Here is a 17187-nt window from a genome sequence, read left to right as displayed (position 1 = left end):
TGAACTGGCTCTGGCTTTTGAGAGCAGTCAGGAAAGGGAGCGGGCTGTAGCCCATCTAGGACCAAGACCCGACCCAAGAGGACCCATAGTGATTCACCATCTGCAGAGCAAGTGGAGCTGCTGCAGACTTCCTGGGACTGCGGGGAGCCCCGAGGGCAAAAGTGGCCACCAGCCTCAGCTGCAAGGACCTACCATCCACAGTAGCCGTCTCAGGAGCCAGGTCCAGGGTGCTACTGGGCCTGCCAGCCTTCAGGGAGTCTGCGTCCCGAAGTCCAGCATGGGTGCACAAGTCCTCCTCACAGACAGGGGCAGGCGTCCACTGGGGAATGTGAGAGATGCCCTGGGAGATGAGCTCGTTCAGGTAATGCTCGATCACCTCCTTCCCCTGGAAGCCAGAGACCCGAGACACATGAGCAGGGGCAGGGTGGCTGTGGCTCCAGCCTCAGGGCCACCCCACCTGGGTCTAGCCCCAGCCCCCACACACACCTCATGAGCAGCTGACATGTGGCTGGTCCAAACGGAGATGCGCTATATGTGTAACACACACCACACTCCAAGACTTAGCACATGTTACTGTTGAATACATATAGGACACGGTTTGAACTGTGTCCTCCAAAACAAGATGTTCAAGTCCTAACCCCCAGTGCCTGAGAGTGTGACCTTATTAGAAAATAGCGTCTTTGTAGACATAATCAAGTTAAGACAAGCTATTAAGGTGGACCCTAATCCAATATGACGGATGTCTTTATAAGAAGAGAAGAGACGAGACACAGAGGGAGAAGCCCTGTGAAGATGGATGCAGAGATTGGAATTATGCTGCCACAAGCCAAGGAATGCCTGGGGCCACCAGAAGCTGAAGGGACAAGGAAGGATCATCCCCTAGAGCCTTCAGAGGGAGTGTGGCCCTAATGACAGCTTGATTTTGGACTTCTAGCTTCCAGATGTGTGAGAGTATGAATTTCTGTAGTTTGAAGCCATCCAGTTAATTTGTTACAGTGGCCACAGGAGGCTGATACAGTATGAAAGAATGTAAAATGTCTATCTCATCTAATCTCATATTGATAGCATGTTAGATGCAATGTACCATCAAAATTAACTCCACCTGTCCCATTACACTAAAAGGCCTCTAATAAGTGATGGGTCTGAGATCTTTAAACCAAGCAGTGATCATTTTAACCAGGAAAAGGCACCGTGGAATGTCCCTCCTCCATCCAGAGGGTTCATTCCAAAGCCCAACATCAGGGGGCTTTGGACAGTCATGACAGGGCACCCACTACAGGCCATATTTTCTACCCATTATCTCAGGTGATATGGTCATTACTATAACACCCATTTTAGAGATGAGGCAACTGAGCCTGGGAGGGTAGGATCATATGGCTTGTCAGGTGGCAGAATAGGATTTGAACCCGGGACTGGTGGCTCTGAGATCTAGGTGAAGACCAAACCTGCCTCTCACCCTCTTGATGTTGGCTGTGTACTGCTTCATGGCAATCTTCTCCAGGGCATTCTCGAAGCCAAAGAAGGACCGGATGTCGAGGGAGGCAGACTGCTCGAAGCAGGTCCAGTTTTCATTCTCGGGGTGGACCTGAAAGCCAGAAGTGGTGTGATGACAGGGCCTCAGTGTGGGGACACTGAGCCCTCCCCCGAGGCTCTCCCAGTGACCTGGGCACAGCCAGGACACACTGTAGACAACCCTGAGTGGGAGAAAGGACCTGGCGATCTGCTTCCTTAGAGATTACAACCTGGGAAACCCTCTGAGGCAGTTCTACTCTGTCCTATTGGGTTGCTATGAATCCGAACTAACTTGACAGCACCCAACAACAACATAACATATGTATTATGTATAACCAGTTGCCGTCAATCATGTATATAATATCATATATAACATGTATATATAAATAATACATTGATATATACATAATATTATATAAAAATAAGTAAACCAAACCAAAAACCCACTGCTGTCTAATCAATGCTAACTCATAGTGACCCTATCAGACAGAGTAGAACTGCCCCAGAGGGTTTCCCAGGCTGTAATCTTTACAGAAGCAGACTGCCACATCTTTCTCCTGTAGAGTAGCTGGTGGGTTCGAATGGCCGACCTTTCGGTTAGCAGCTAATTGCTTTAACCACTGCACCACCAGGGCGCCTCAAAATAAGAAAAAATATACTATAAATAAACTATATATATCCTGTATATAAATATGCTTTAAGAACTATATATATAAAACAGCAAAAACAAACTTCGCTGACAGAGCTACTCTGCAGACCCCAGATCAGTGTTCCACAAAGTCCGTGTGCTGATCTAAGATGCATCAATTGGTCTCAACCTATCTGGAGCAAAGGAGAATGAAGAACACCAAACACTAGGAAAATATAAGCCCAAGAGAAAGAAACGGCCACATAAACCAGAGACTCCATCAGCCTGAGACTGGAAGAACTAGATGGTACCTGGCTACCACCACCGACTGCCCTAACAGGGAACACAACAGAGAATCCCTGATGGAACAGGAGAAAAGTGGGATGCAGACCTCAAATTCTCATAAAAAGACCAGACTTAATGGTCTGACTGTCTTAGACATCTAGTGATGCCAACAGAAATACCACAAGTAGATGGCTTTAACAAAGAAAAATTTATTTTCTTACAGTCTAGTAGGTTACAAGTCCAAATTCAGGGTGTCGGCTCCAGGGGAAGGCTTTCTCTCTCTCTCGGCTCTGGAGGAAGGCCCTTGTCCTCAGTCTTCCCCCAGTCAAGGAGCTTCTCAGGCACAGAGACCTCATATCCAAAGGATGTGCTCTGCTCCTGGTGCTGCTTTCATGGTGGTATGAGGTCCCCAACTCTCTGCTTGCTTCCCTTTTCCATTTATCTCTTGAGAGAGAAAAGGTGGTGCAGGCCACACCCCAAGGAAAATCCGTTTACACTGCATCAGGGAGGTGACCTGGGTAAGGGCGGTGTTACAATCCCACCCTAATCCTCTCAACTTAAAATTATAAGCATAAAATGGAGACAACCACACAATACTGGGAATCATGGCCTAACCAAGTTGACACATATTTTTGGGGGGACACAATTCAATCCATGTCACTGACTGAAACTGGAGGGACCCCAGAGATCATGGACCCTAGACTCTCTGTTAGCCCAAAACTAAAACCATTCTCAAATCAAACTCTTCAGACAAAGATTGGACTGGATATAAGACATAAAATGATAATGGTGAGGAGTGAGATTTTTAGCTCAAGTAGACACATGAGACTATGTTGGCAGCTCCTGTCTGGAGGCGAGATGAGAGGGCAGAGGGGGACAGGAGCTGGTTGAATGGACACAGGAAACACAGGGCGGAGAGAAGGAGTGTGCTGTCACATTGTAGGGAGAGCAACTAGGGTCACATGACAATGTGTGTTTAAGTTTTTGTATGAGAAACTGACTTGAATTGTAAATTTTCACTTAAAGCACAACAACAACAACAAAAAATAGGAAAAAAAAAAAAAGTCCATGGGCTCAATACCACCTAGGAGTCTGCAAAATATGCAGATTCCTGGGCCCAGCCTTAGAAACTTGTGACTGAGCAGGTCCAGGGTAGAGCCAGGGAATCTGCATTTCACAGCAAGCAGCCTGGGTGATGCTGATTCAGCTACTGGCAAAACTCCCTCTGAGAAACTTCACACTACAAGAGACTTAAAAAAAAAAAACAAACCCATGCCTCCCCAGTGGGAAACATCAGAGCATCCTGGTACCAGATTCTAGGAGCCCCCAGAGGAGCTGCAGATGTGGAAAGTGAGGGCAGACTGGCCCACTGCTGGGAGCCCAACCTTGGCAAGAAGTCTAGCATGTAGTAGGTGCTCAATCAGAATGTGCTGGAGCATAATAATTCATTATATCAAGAGGTAACACTGAACAACTGCCTCCTTTGCCATGAGACTAGTAGAACTGGATGGTACCCAGCTACCGTTACTGAGCATTTTGATCAAAGATTCTACAGAAGAATCCTGATCAAAAGGAGGAAAGGCAGAACGGAATTCCAAATTCTTATGGAAAAATCCAGGCTTCCTGGAGCCATGGAGGCTGGAGGAATCCCTGAAACTATTGCCCTGAGATAATCTTCAAACTTTAAACCCAAAATACCCCCTGAAGTCTTCTTCAAACCATAGTTTAGCTTAACTAATAAAGAATGTCTGTCTTGAGCATTATGCTCTTTTAGGAACTATCTATAGAGGATCACATTGATAACAGCACCTTGAAAGTTTAGATAGGAACCTTAGGAGCAGTGAGTTTATATTAATAGGGGAGTAATAATTTATTAAAAAAAATTTTTTTTTTTAATAATTTGGAAAAGGAGAATGAGAATGGCTGCACAACTCGAAGAATGTAATCAGTGTCACTAAATGGTACATGTAGAAACTTGAATTGGTATATGTTTTGCTGTGTATATTCTCAACAACAAAAATAAACAATTTTTTTTTTTTTTTTTAAAGAGGTAATACTTCTACAGGACATAGTATGTACCATGCATTGGTCCAAGGGGTTTGGTTATTTTACTTCACTTAATCCTCACCACAAACTATGTGATGGATTGGAGGATTAACCCCATTTTACAAATCCATTTAAAAAGTGGGCAGAGGATATGAACAGACACTTCACCAAAACATTCAAGCAGCTAACAGACACATGAGGAGATGCTCGAGATCACTAGTCCTTAGAGAAAGGCAAATCAAAACTACAATGAGATATCATTTCACCCCAACATTACTGTCTCTAATCAAAAAACAGAAAATAACAAATGTTGGAGAGGTTGTGGGGAGATTGGAACTCTTATGCACTGCTAGTGGGAATGTAAAATGGTACAACCACTATGGAAAACAAGATGGAGCCTCGTTATTGTTAGGTGCCATCAAGTCAGTTCTGACTCATAGCGACCCTGTCTACAACAAAATGAAACACTGCCCAGTCCTGTGCCATCCTCACAATCATTGTTTATGCTTGAGCCCATTGTTGCAGCCACTGTGCTGCAACATCTCCTTCAGAGCCTTCCTCTTTTTCGCTGACCCTCTACTTTACAAAGCATGATGTCTTTCTCCAGGGACTGATCCCTCCTGATAACGTGTCCAAAGTATGTGAGACATAGTCTTACCATCCTTGCTTCTAAGGAGCATTCTGGTTGTACTTCTTCCAAGACAGATTTGTTCGTTCTTTTGGCAGTCCATGGAATATTCAATATTCTTCACCAGTGCCACAATTCAAAGGTGTCAATTCTTCTTCAGTTTTCCTTATTGATCATACAGGTTTTGCATGAATATGAGGCGTTTGAAAACACCACGGCTTGGGTCAGACACCCCTTAGTCTTCAAGGTGACATCTTTGCAGCAGATTTGCCCAATGCAATGTGTCTTTTGATTTCCTGACTCCTGCTTCCATGGGTGTTGGTTGATTGTGGATCCAAGAAAAATGATCCTTCAATCTTTTCTCCATTTATCCAGATGTTGCTTATTGGTCCAGTTGTGAGGATTTTTGTTTTCTATATGTTTCTATATGTTTTTTTTTTTTTTTTTTTTTTTGAGGGGAAACCCTGGTGACATACTGGTTAAGTGCTAAGGCTGCTAACCAAAGGGTCGGCAGTTTGAATCCATCAAGCACTCCTTGTAAACTCTATGGGGCAGTTCTACTCTGTCCGATAGGGTTGCTATGAGTCGGAATCGACTCGACGGCACTGGGTTTGGTCTGGTTTTGGTTATAAGTTGAGGTGTAATCCATACTGAAGGCTGTGGTCTTTGATCTTCATCAGTAAGTACTTCAAGTTCTCTTCACTTTCAGCAAGCAAGGTTGTGTCATCTGCATGACAAAGGTTGTTAATGAGTCGTCCTCCAATCCTGATGCCACATTCTTTTTCACATAGTCCACCTTCTCAGATTATTTGCTCAGCATACAGATTGAATAAGTACGGTGAAATGATACAACCCTGACCCACTCCTTTCCTGGCTTTAAACCACGCAGTATCCCCTTGTTCTGTGCGAACAACTGCCTCTTGATCTATATACAGGTTCCTCATGAGCACAATTAAGCGTTCTGGAATTCCCATTCTTCTCAATGTTAACCATAATTTGTTATGATCCACACAGTTGAATGCCTTTGCATAGTCAATAAAACATAGGTAAACATCTTTCTGGTATTCTCTGCTTTCAGCCAGGATCCATTTGACATCAACAGTGATATCCCTCATTTCATGTCCTCTTCTGAATTTCTGGCAGTTCCCCATCGATATACTGCTGCAGTCGCTTTTGAATGATCTTCAGCAAAATTTGACCTGTGTGTCGCTATGAGTCAGAATCGACTCGACGGCAACAGGTTAGGTTTGGGTTTTTTTTTTTTTTCCTTTGATGATATTTCTTTGGAATAGAAATAAATACGGATCTCTTCCAGTCGGTTGGCCAGGTAGCTATCTTCCAAATTTCTTGGCATAGACGAGTGAGCACTTTCAGCCCTGCATTGATTTGTTGAAACATCTCAATTGGTATTTTGTCAATTCCTGGAGCCTTGTTTTTCACCAACGCCTTCAGTGCAGCTTGGATTTCTTCCTTCAGTACCATTGGTTCCTGATCATATGCAACCTCTTGAAATGATTGAATGTTGACCAGTTATTTTGGTATAGTGATTCTGTGTATTATTTTCATCTTCTTTTGATGCTTCCTGCATCATTTAATATTTTCCCTGTACAATCCTTCAATATTGCAACTCGAGGTCTGAATTTTTTGCCCAGTACTTTCAGCTTGAGAAATGCCAAGCATGTTCTTCTCTTCTGGTTTTCTATCTCCAGGTCTTTGCACATGTCTATAGTATTTTACTTTGTCTTCTCGAGCCGCCCTTTGAAATCTGTTCAGCTCTTTTACTTCATCTTCTTTTTGCTTTAGCTACTGGACATTCAAGAGCAAGTTTCAGAATCTCTTTTGACATCCACTTCCCTCCTCTTCCCTCCCCTCCCCTCCCCTTCCCTCCCTTCCTTGTCTTTTTAATGACCTCTTACTTTCTTCATGTATGATGTCCTTCTACAACTCGTCTGGTCTTTGGCCATAAGTGTTCAAGCCCCCATAATACGAAAAACTGACAGACTTGTGGGGGCAGGGAGCCTCCTTAAAAGGCTAGAAATAGAAATAACATATGATCCAGCAATCCTACTCCTAGGATATATCCTAGAGAAATAAGAGCCATCATGCAAATACACATATATATACCCATGTTCATTGCGGCATTATTCACAGTAGCAAAAAGGTGGAAACAGCCTAAGTGCCCATCAACAGATGAATGGATAAAAAAAACTTTGGTACCTACACACAATGAAACATAACTCAACTATAAAGAACATCCTCACAATCCTTGTTATGCTTGGGCTCAAAGATTAGACAGGCCTTTAAAACAAACAGTAACACACATGTAAGGAACGTGCTTCTTAGTTCAATCAAGTACACGAGACCAAATGGGCAACTGCTGCCAAATAGGAAAGAAGAAAAGGAAGGAAGGGACAGAATACTGGACCAATGGACACGGGGAACCCAGGGAGAATGCTGACACATTGTGGGGATTGGAACCAATGTCACAAAACAATTCGTGTATAAATTTTTGAATGAGAAACTAATTTGCACTGTAAACTTTCTCCTAAAGCACATAAACAAAACAAAATCCCATTTTGTAGATGAGGAAACTGAGGTACAGTTTGATGAAGGGAGGAAAGGGGAGAGGCAAAGAGGGAGGGAAGGAGCAGGGTTGCCAGATTTAGCAAATAAAATACAGGAAATCCAGTCCCATTAGAATTTCAGATAAACTATGAATAATAGTGTAAGTATGTCCCAAGCAATATTCAAGACATACTAAAAACCACCACTTGTCTGTCGGTTTGTTGTACTGTGGTGGTTTGCCTATTGATGTGATGATGCTGGAAGCTATGCCACCAGTACCACCCATGGTGGACAGGTTTCAGCAGAGCTTCCAGGCTAAGGCTGACTAGGAAGGACCTGATGATCAACTCCTCACAAAAAAATCAGCCAGGGAAAACCTTAATACTACAAAAGTTATCTATTGTTAATCTGACCTGCCAACATAACTGGGCGTGTTGCATCTTATCTGGCAACGCCTAGAAGGGAGGGAGGGGGCTAGGGACCGAATGGGCATCCCACCACAGTGCTGGGCACAGAGGTGGATGCCAGGCCACGGTGCTCACCGTGTAGCTGCAGGTCTCGTTGACTACCACACGGCTGGCAAAGGTCTCGTTGTGCGCATTGATGAGGAGCGTCCTCTCCTTCCAGTTCAAGACGTTTCTCTGCACAAAAACAACGTGCTCCACGCCCACTATCTGCGAGAGAAGGGAGGCTGGCAGTGGAGCACGAGGGGTGGGGGGTGACCCCGAACCCGCATACCAAGGCCCCAGCAGATTCCCTCACCCACATCTCCTGCCCACGCCCCGGCCCCAAGTCCCCAGCCTCAACTCCCACAGCCTCGGTCACTTCCCCCCAGCTATCTCCTACCCAGCGCAGGACCCCCAGACCTGGACCCCACCCGGACCCCTGCTACCTCCCAGCACTCTGGCCCTGACTCAGCTGTCTGGTCCCCGCCCCGCCGCCCGCTCTCCCAAGTCTCCCCACCCCAGGCATCCCATACTCCTTCCCAGACCCGTGGACCCCGCACCTCCGCCGGTACCTGGTCTCCCGGGCCCCAGTCCCCTCTCTTCCTTCACCCCACCCCCACCCTCTGAAGCCGGTGCAGCCCCGGCTCAGCACCCCAGTTTCCCGCCTCCCGCCCAGACTGGCTCCTTTCCCGTGCCCCCGGTGCCCTGCTCCCCGGCCCCTGCCCACCTTCCGCAAGAGCCGCGGGGCCTCCACGCGCAGCTGGCAGCTCCTCTCTACCACGTGCACCGCCCCATCGGTGCTGCGGGACTGGCGCAGGACCTGGCTGCCCAGGAATACCGGGATCTGCGGGCAGCTGGGGAAGCGCTTCTCATAAGCCTGGGGAGGCGGGGGAGCGGGCGTGAGCGCAGAGGGCCAGGGTCGGGGGCGGGTGGGCAGCGGCCAGGCTGGTCGTCCAGAGCTCAGCCCTCCACCTGCCCCACTAAAAAAACAGCGCTGTGTTATTTACGGAAAGCATCGCTAACTCTTGAAGGAGCAGGGATCACTGCTGTTATTACTAACAATAGCGTCATTTTAACACTTTTTACAGCAGTGATACAAGAGTGCCTGGGCACCGATTTGGCAAATACCTTTTAGTTCTACATCTGAGTGTTTGCTCCCAGAAGGAGGAGTGGACTAGCCTGGCACATTTTAAAAGAGTGTGTCTTTCAGGGAAAAAAAAAAAATTGACAAAATTCAATACCCCTTCATGATAAAAGGAGTCCCAGGGTGGTGGTTCTAGTCCACCCAGAGTCACCTCAGAAGAAAGACCTGGCAGTCTATTTCTGAAAATCAGCCAATGAAAACCCTATGGATAACAAAGTTATGACCCACAACTGATCGTGGAGATGGTACAGGACTGGGCAGTGTTTCGTTCTGTTTCGGGTTCCCATGAGTCAGGGTCTCCAGGAGTTGGGTGCTGACTTGACAGCAGCTAACAACATAAATATATATAATATAAATTACGTATGTATATATAAAATTACATATATACACAGGTCCCTGGGTGGTGCAAACAGTTTGTGCTTGACTGCTAACCTAACCGTTGGCAGTTCGAACCCACTGGGGAAGAAAAGGCCTGGAGATCTGCTTCCACTAAGATTACAATCAAGAAAACCCTATGGAGCAGGTCTACTCTGTAACACACGGGGTTGCCATGAGTCAGAACCAGCTCTACAGCAACGGGTTTTACACACACACGTAATTTTTAAGGCACAAAACAACCTGTTGCCGTGGAGTCAGTTCTGACTCATAGCGGCCCTATAGAACAGAGTAGGATTTCTAAGGAATAGCTGGTGGATTCGAACTACCAACATTTTGATTAGCAGCTGAGCTCTTAACTGCTGAGCTACCCAGGGCTTATACAGACGTATTTGGTGTATTATAAATGTATATGTACACACAGGAGCCCTGGTGGCACAGTGGTTAAGCTCTCGGCTGATTATTGAAGATTATAGCCTAGGAAACCCTATGGGGTAGTTCTACTCTGTTCTGTAGGGTCACAATGGGTTCAAATGAACTTGATGGCAATGGGTGTATATATATATTAATATACAGGCTGTTGGTGAACCCCTCGGCACATGCCCCCTGTGAGCTGTAGCGAGTCTCATCTGGGGTGAAAAGCACAGACCCTGGAGCCTCCTGCCTGGGTACAAACCCCAGCTCCACCACTTACGAGCTGTGTGACCTCAGGCAGGTTACTTCTCAGTTCCTCGGTTTCCACGCTTGTCAATGAGCTAATACACAGCCCTACTGCTCAGGGTCACTATGAGGATGAGGGAGCTGAAGTGGGTGGAAGAAGGGACAGCTGGATCATTTCCCAGGGCTTGGCACTAAGCAAGTGGTTGTGGAGTTGGGCTCCACAGCACTGAGCCTTGCTGTCCTTGGAGCCATCTCAGGCCAGCGGCAGGCTCGGGGCTGGCTCCCTCCTGCAGGCAGGGGGTCCTCTCAGGCAGGTGCTGAGTTGGGTGAGAGCAGCTGGGGAGGATCTCCAAGCCCATAAACAGCGCTCAGGAAGGCCAAGAGCTGGTGCCCAGTTCTAGAAGTGCTGGGGTCAGGGTGGTGGGGGGCTGTGCCTGGCATCTGTGGCTGACGTTTCACAGGTGGGGTCTGCTCCAAGTGCCTGCTGCAGCCCATGTGCCCCGGAATCGGGATCAACGCGAGTGCAAAAACAGTGCTGACATCTAAGGACAGACATCACCTCCCCCATACCCCTACGCTCCCCAGAGAAGTGTCACCTCTCCCTGAGCAGGGGGAGGGGGTCAAGAAAGAAATGCGATAGCGGCCAGGTGTCTTTGGTCTCACCCCAGTCCCCACTAGGCCAGCCCAGCACTCCCCCACCCACAGTCAGAAAGACCGAACTGCTTCCTGCTATATTTCAAACCTGGATACTTTGACAAAACAGCAGTATTAGAACTGGGACTAAGCCTTGTTCAGGTTCTTACCTTTTTCTGACCAAGAATGACCAGGAGAGGCTCAGAGGTTCCACATGAACAGAGGATAACATTGAGAAGAATGGGAACTCTGGGGAGCCCTGCCCTGTAACAGTTCCTCATCAGCACAATTCAGTTGTTTTTCAAGGCCTCACCAGGTACAGAGCATGCGCAGTAAAGTTTCAGAGTCTCTTCTGACATCCATTTTGGTCTTTTCTTTCTTTCCTGTCTTTTTAATGACTTCTTGCTTTCTTCATGTATGATGTCCTTGATGTCATTCAACAACTCATCTGGTTTTCTGTCATTAGTGTTCAATGCATCAAATCTATTCTTGAGATGGTCTCTAAATTCAAGTGGGATATACTCAAGGTCATACTTTGGCTATTGTGAACTCGTTCGAATTTTCTTCAACTTCAACTTGAACTTGCATATGAGCAATTGATAGTCCATTCCCCAGTCGGCCCCTGGCCTTATTCTGACTGATGATATTGAGCCTCTCCATCGTCTCTTTCCACAGATGTAGTCGATTTGATTCCTGTGTCTTCTATCTGGTGAGGTCCATGTGTATAGTTGCCATTTATGTTGGTGAAAAAAGGTATTCACAGTGAAGAAGTCGTTGTCTTGCAGAATTCTATTATGGGATCTCTGACACCATTTCTATTACCAAGTCCCTATTTTCCAACTATCGATCCTTTTCTGTTTCCAACTTTCATATTCTAACCTCCAGTAATTATCAATGCATCTTGATTGCATGGTTGATCAATTTCAGACTGCAGAAGTTGGTAAAAATCTTCAATTTCTGTATCTTTGGCCTTAGGGGTTCATGTGTAAATTTGAATAATAGTTTTAACTGGTCTTCCTTGTAGGTGTATGGATATTATCCTATCATTGACAGCACTGTACCTCAGGATAGATCTTGAAATGTTTTTTGACAATGAATGTGACACTATTCCTCTTCAATTTGTCATTCCCGGCATAGTAGGCCATATGACTGTCTCATTCAAAATGGCCAATATCAGTCCATTTCAGCTTACTGATGCCTAGGATATTGATGTTTATGCGTCCCATTTCATTTCTGATGACTTCCAATTTTCCTAGATTCATACTTTGTACATTCCAGGTTCCAGTTATTAATGGATGCTTGCAGCTGTTTCTTCTCATTTTGAGTCATGCCACAGCAGAAAATGAAGGTTCCAAACAAAAGCTTGACTCCATCCACATCATTAAGGTCGACTCTACCTTGAGGAGGCAGCTCTTCCTCAGTCGTATTTTGAGTGCTTTCTACCCTGAGGGGCTTATCTTCCAGCACTACATCAGACGATGTTCCGCTGGTAATCATAAGCTTTTCACTGGCCAATTTTTTCAGAAGTAGACTGCCAAGTCCTACTTCCTAGTCTGTCTTGGTCTGGAAGCTCCACTGAAATCTGTCCACCAAAGGTGACCCTGCTGCTACTTGAAATACTGGCAGCAAAGCTTCCCATCATAGCAACATGAAAGCTACCATGGTATGACAAACTGACATATATATATATATATATATATATATGTATGTATGTTTTTTTTGTGTGTTATTGTTGAGACTATACATGGCAGAACATAGACCAGCAGTGTCAAAATGTACAATTCAGAGACACTGATTACAATCTTCAAGTCGTGCAACCATTCTCACTCTCCTTTTCCAAGTTGTTCCTCCCCATTACATAAACTCACTGCCCCTTAAGTTTCCTATCTAATCTTTTGAGTTGCTGTTGTAAATTTGATCGCATATAGATAAATCTTAAAAGAGCACAATGCTAAAAGCAGACATTCTTTAGCAGTTAAGCTAAACTATTGTTTGGCTTTAAGAAGACTTCAGGAGATATTTTCAGTTTAAGGTTTAAAAATTATATCAGGGGAGTACTTTCACAGGTTCCTCCAGTCTCCATGGCTCCAGAAAATCTGGATTCCATGAGCATTTGACATTCTGTTCCACATTCCCCCCCTTTTGATCAGATGGGTGCTGACATTTTTTAAGGCATATGGGGAAAGTATGTATAATTCAGAAGTGCTTAGGCTCAGATCAAGTCCTGGCTCTGTTACTTTCTCACTGAGTAATGTGGGGCAAGTCTCTTGACCTCTTTGAGACTCTGCTTCTTCATCTGTAAAATGGGGCTGTATAGTTTGTACAGGAATCCCTGGGTGATGCAAACAGTTAACAGGCTTGGCCACTAACTGGAAGGTTGAAGGTTCGAGTCCACTCAGAAGCCCCTCAGAAGAAAGCCCTGGCAGTCTACTCCCAAAAAATCAGCCCTTGAAAACCCTGTGAAGCACAGCTCTACTCCGATACACATGGGCTCCCCATGGATCAGAATCTTCTTGACAGCAGCCGATACAGCCCCACCTCACAGTGGTGGGAAGGATGTTCGTAGACAGTGTCCCACAGCAGTCAGCACACAGCACGCCTTGGCTGCCTCCACGAGACTGGCTGCGTTCGGCATGTTTTGCACTTTCTTTCCTTTAATCCTCTGAATGGCAACCTCATTTGACAAATGAGGAAGCTGGAGCCCAGAGAGGCCCAGTAACTTATCCAAGGTTACACAGTTCGAAATGGGAAACCCAGAATCATTTGAATCCCCAGTCAGCCAGACCCAAGCCCAGGCCCCCCTTGCTCCAGGAATGCATTGCTCAGCAACCAGGCTTGTTCTTGTAGGCAGCTCAGAAACAGCCAGACATTGTCCTCCAGAACCATGCTGGTCACTTCTCTACCTTTCTCCACCCTCAGTCCTTCAACTCTACCAGCCACGGCCAATTGCCCCTGAGCTGCTCTTCTTCTTCTGACTGTCCTTTAATCTCTCTCCTGTCCCCTCAGTGGAACAATTTGCGGGAGGGACATTCTCAGAACAGACCCTGATGCTCAGAGTCAATCCTAGGCTCCTTACCGTGGTCCACCACGCCTGGAGGATCTGCCCCACCAGCCCACCACCCACCCCTGGGCCTCTCACCTTGCTCTGGCCCCACCAGCCTTCACGCTGTTTCTAAAACACATCAATCTCACTCCTTCCACAGGGCCTTTGCACTTACTTTCACTCTGAAATGCTCCTGCCCCACAGCTCCCTCTCTCACCCCATTCAGATCTCCCTGTTTATGTGCCCCTGCTCCACAGAGGTCTGTTTGGACCACTGAATGTCAGATCACCTGCTTATTCACAACATTACTCATTACGGCCAAAAGGTGGGAACAACCCAAATGCCCATCAACTGATGAACACATAAACAAAAATGTGGTATATCCATACCATGGAATATTATTCAGCCATAAAAAGGACTGAAGTACTGATACATGCTACAACATGGATGAATCTTGAAAATATTATGCTAAGTGAAAAAAGCCAGACACAAAAGGCCACACATTACATGGTTCCATTCATATTAAATGTCCAGAATAGGCAAATCCTTAGAGACAGAAAGTAGATTACTAGTTGTTTAGATCTGGGGGCATCATAGTAACATGTATGCTAAACAGGTTTCAACGAACGTCCAGACTAAGATGGACTAGGAAGAAAGGCCTGGCTATCTACTTCTGAAAATTAGCCAATGAAAACCCTATAGATCACAACAGTCAGATCCATAACTGATCATAGGGATGGCACAGGACAGAAGAGGGAGCATTTCATTCCATTGCATATGGGGCTGCCATGAGTGGGGGACTGACCTGAAGGCAGCTAACAATGACAGGGCCGGTGGGAGAGGAGAGTGGGCAGTGACTGCTTAATGGGTATATGGTTTGCTTTTGGGGTGATGCAATGTTCTGGTATTGGATAGAGGTGATGGATGTGCAACATTGTGAATATAATTAATGCCACTGAACCATACACTTTGAATGGGTGAACTGTGTGATATGTGAATTATATCTCAATAAAGATGTTAAAAATTAGATTTGGTTGTACAGCTGGCACTCTAAACCCTCACCTGGCTTCATTCTGCTTCACAGCAGTCATCACCACCAGGCACAGCAGACACAGTGCCTGAGACCCACAATACTTTCAGGAGCCCACGGAAATGGTTTCATTTTAATTTCTTTTAAAGTCATGTCATGGATTGAATTATGTCCCCCCAAAAATGTATCGACTTGGTTAGGCCATAATTCCCAGTATTGTATGGTTGTCCTCCATTTTGTGATTGTAATTTTATGTTGAGAGGATTAGGGTGGGATTTGTAACACCACCCTCACTCAGGTCACCTCCCTGATCCAAGGTAAAGGGAGTTTCCCTAGAGTGTGGCCTGCACCACCTTTTATCTCTCAAGAGATAAAAGGAAAAGGGAAGCAAGCAGAGAGTTGGGGACCTCATACCACCAAGAAAGGAGCACCAGGAGCAGAGCACGTCCTTTGGACCCAGGGTCCCTGCACCTCAGAAGTTCCTTGTCCAGGGGAAGATTGAGGACAAGGAACTTCGTCCAGAGCCAACAGAGAGAAAAAGCCTTTCCCTGGACCTGATGCCATGAATTTGGACTTATAACCTACAAGACTGTGAGAAAACAAATTTCTCTTTGTTAAAGCCATCCTATTTGTGATATTTCTGTTATGGCAGCACTAGATGACTGAGACAAGTCAGAAGAAAAAAAAATGAACATATCATGAATCCAGCCTGGTCAATAAAAGTGCTTTTCGGCAACAGTGACCTCATGCCTGGCCCCAGCTCAGTCCCTGGCACACACTGAGGCATAATAAAGAAATGTCAATGCTTGGGGGACACTGAGCTTCTGCTAAGGGAGGTGGTAAACTTCAGGAAAGGTTGATGGCGATGGTTGAACAGCATGATGAATGTAATTAAAGCCACTGAACCGTGCACGTGCAAGTTGTTAAATGGCAAATGTTCTGTTACACCTATATCTACCACAATTAACAAAAAACTAAGAAGGGACCTACATAAGTGGGAAAACATACCTTGCCCATGGATGGGAACACTATGTTAACATAGTAAAAATGTCTATTCTACCAAAAGCCATCTATATTACAATGCACTTCTGATCCAAATTCCAACTACATTTTTTAATGTAATAGAGAAACAAATCAACAACTTCATATGGAAGGGAAAGCAGCCCCGGATAAGTAAAGCATTACTGAAAAAGAAGAACAAAGTGGGAGGCCTCACTCTACCTGATTTTAGACCATATTATACAGCCACAGTAGTCAAAACAGCCTGGTACTGGTACACAGGCACATAGACCAATGGAACAGAATTGAGAACCCAGATATAAACCCATCCACATACGAGCAGCTGATATTTGACAAAGGCCCAATGTCAGTTAATGGGGGAAAAGATACTCTTTTTAACAGATGGTGCTAGCATACCTGGATATCCATCTGCAAAAAAATGAAACAAGACCCATACCTCACACCATGCACAAAAACGAACTCCAAATGGATCAAAGACCTAAACATAAAGACTAAAACGATAAAGATCATGGAAGAAAAAATAGGGACAACGTTAGGAGCCCTAATACAAGGCATAAACAGAACACAAAACATTACCAAAAACGACGAAGAGAAACCAGATAACTGGGAGCTCCTAAAAATCAAACACCAATGCTCATCTAAAGATTTCACCAAAAGAGTAAAAAGACCACCTACGGACTGGGAAAAAATTTTCGGCTATGACATCTCCGACCAGTGCCTGATCTCTAAAATCTATATGATTCTGTCAAAACTCAACCACAAAAAGACAAACAACCCAAGTAAAAATTTGGCAAAGGATATGAACAGGCACTTCACTAAAGAAGACATTCAGGTGGCTAACAGGTACATGAGGAAATGCTCTTGATCATTAGCCATGAGAGAAATGCAAATTAAAACTACAATGAGATTCCATCTCACTCCAACGAGGCTGGCATTAATCCAAAAAACACAAAATAATAAATGTTGGAGAGGCTGTGGAGAGATTGGAACACTTCTACACTGCTGGTGGGAATGTCAAATGGTACAGCCACTTTGGAAGTCGATCTGGCATTTCCTTAAAAAGCTAGAAATAGAACTACTATATGACCCAGAAATCCCACTCCTCGGAATATATCCTAGAGAAATAAGAGCCTTTACACGAACAGATACATGCACACCCATGTTTATTGCAG

At 45.3% G+C, this 17187-nt stretch overlaps 1 protein-coding gene across 1 annotated transcript in view; it reads right to left on the bottom strand.

Moving 5' to 3' along the window:
• SEC14L5 (SEC14 like lipid binding 5) overlaps positions 1-17187 on the bottom strand; it is a 58190-nt gene that overhangs the window by 18497 nt on the left and 22506 nt on the right. The window contains exons 2-5 of the mRNA XM_049904398.1: positions 8838-8987; positions 8207-8338; positions 1457-1585; positions 193-385 (exon numbers count right to left, since the gene is read on the bottom strand). Of these exons, the coding sequence (XP_049760355.1) occupies positions 193-385; positions 1457-1585; positions 8207-8338; positions 8838-8987 (604 nt within the window). The remainder of the gene's footprint in view (positions 1-192; positions 386-1456; positions 1586-8206; positions 8339-8837; positions 8988-17187) is intronic.

This window comes from Elephas maximus, chromosome 12, assembly GCF_024166365.1.
Source record: "Elephas maximus indicus isolate mEleMax1 chromosome 12, mEleMax1 primary haplotype, whole genome shotgun sequence".
NCBI lineage: Eukaryota > Metazoa > Chordata > Mammalia > Proboscidea > Elephantidae > Elephas > Elephas maximus.
Note: the sequence above shows the minus strand (reverse complement) of the source record. Positions and strands in the feature narration are given on the sequence as shown.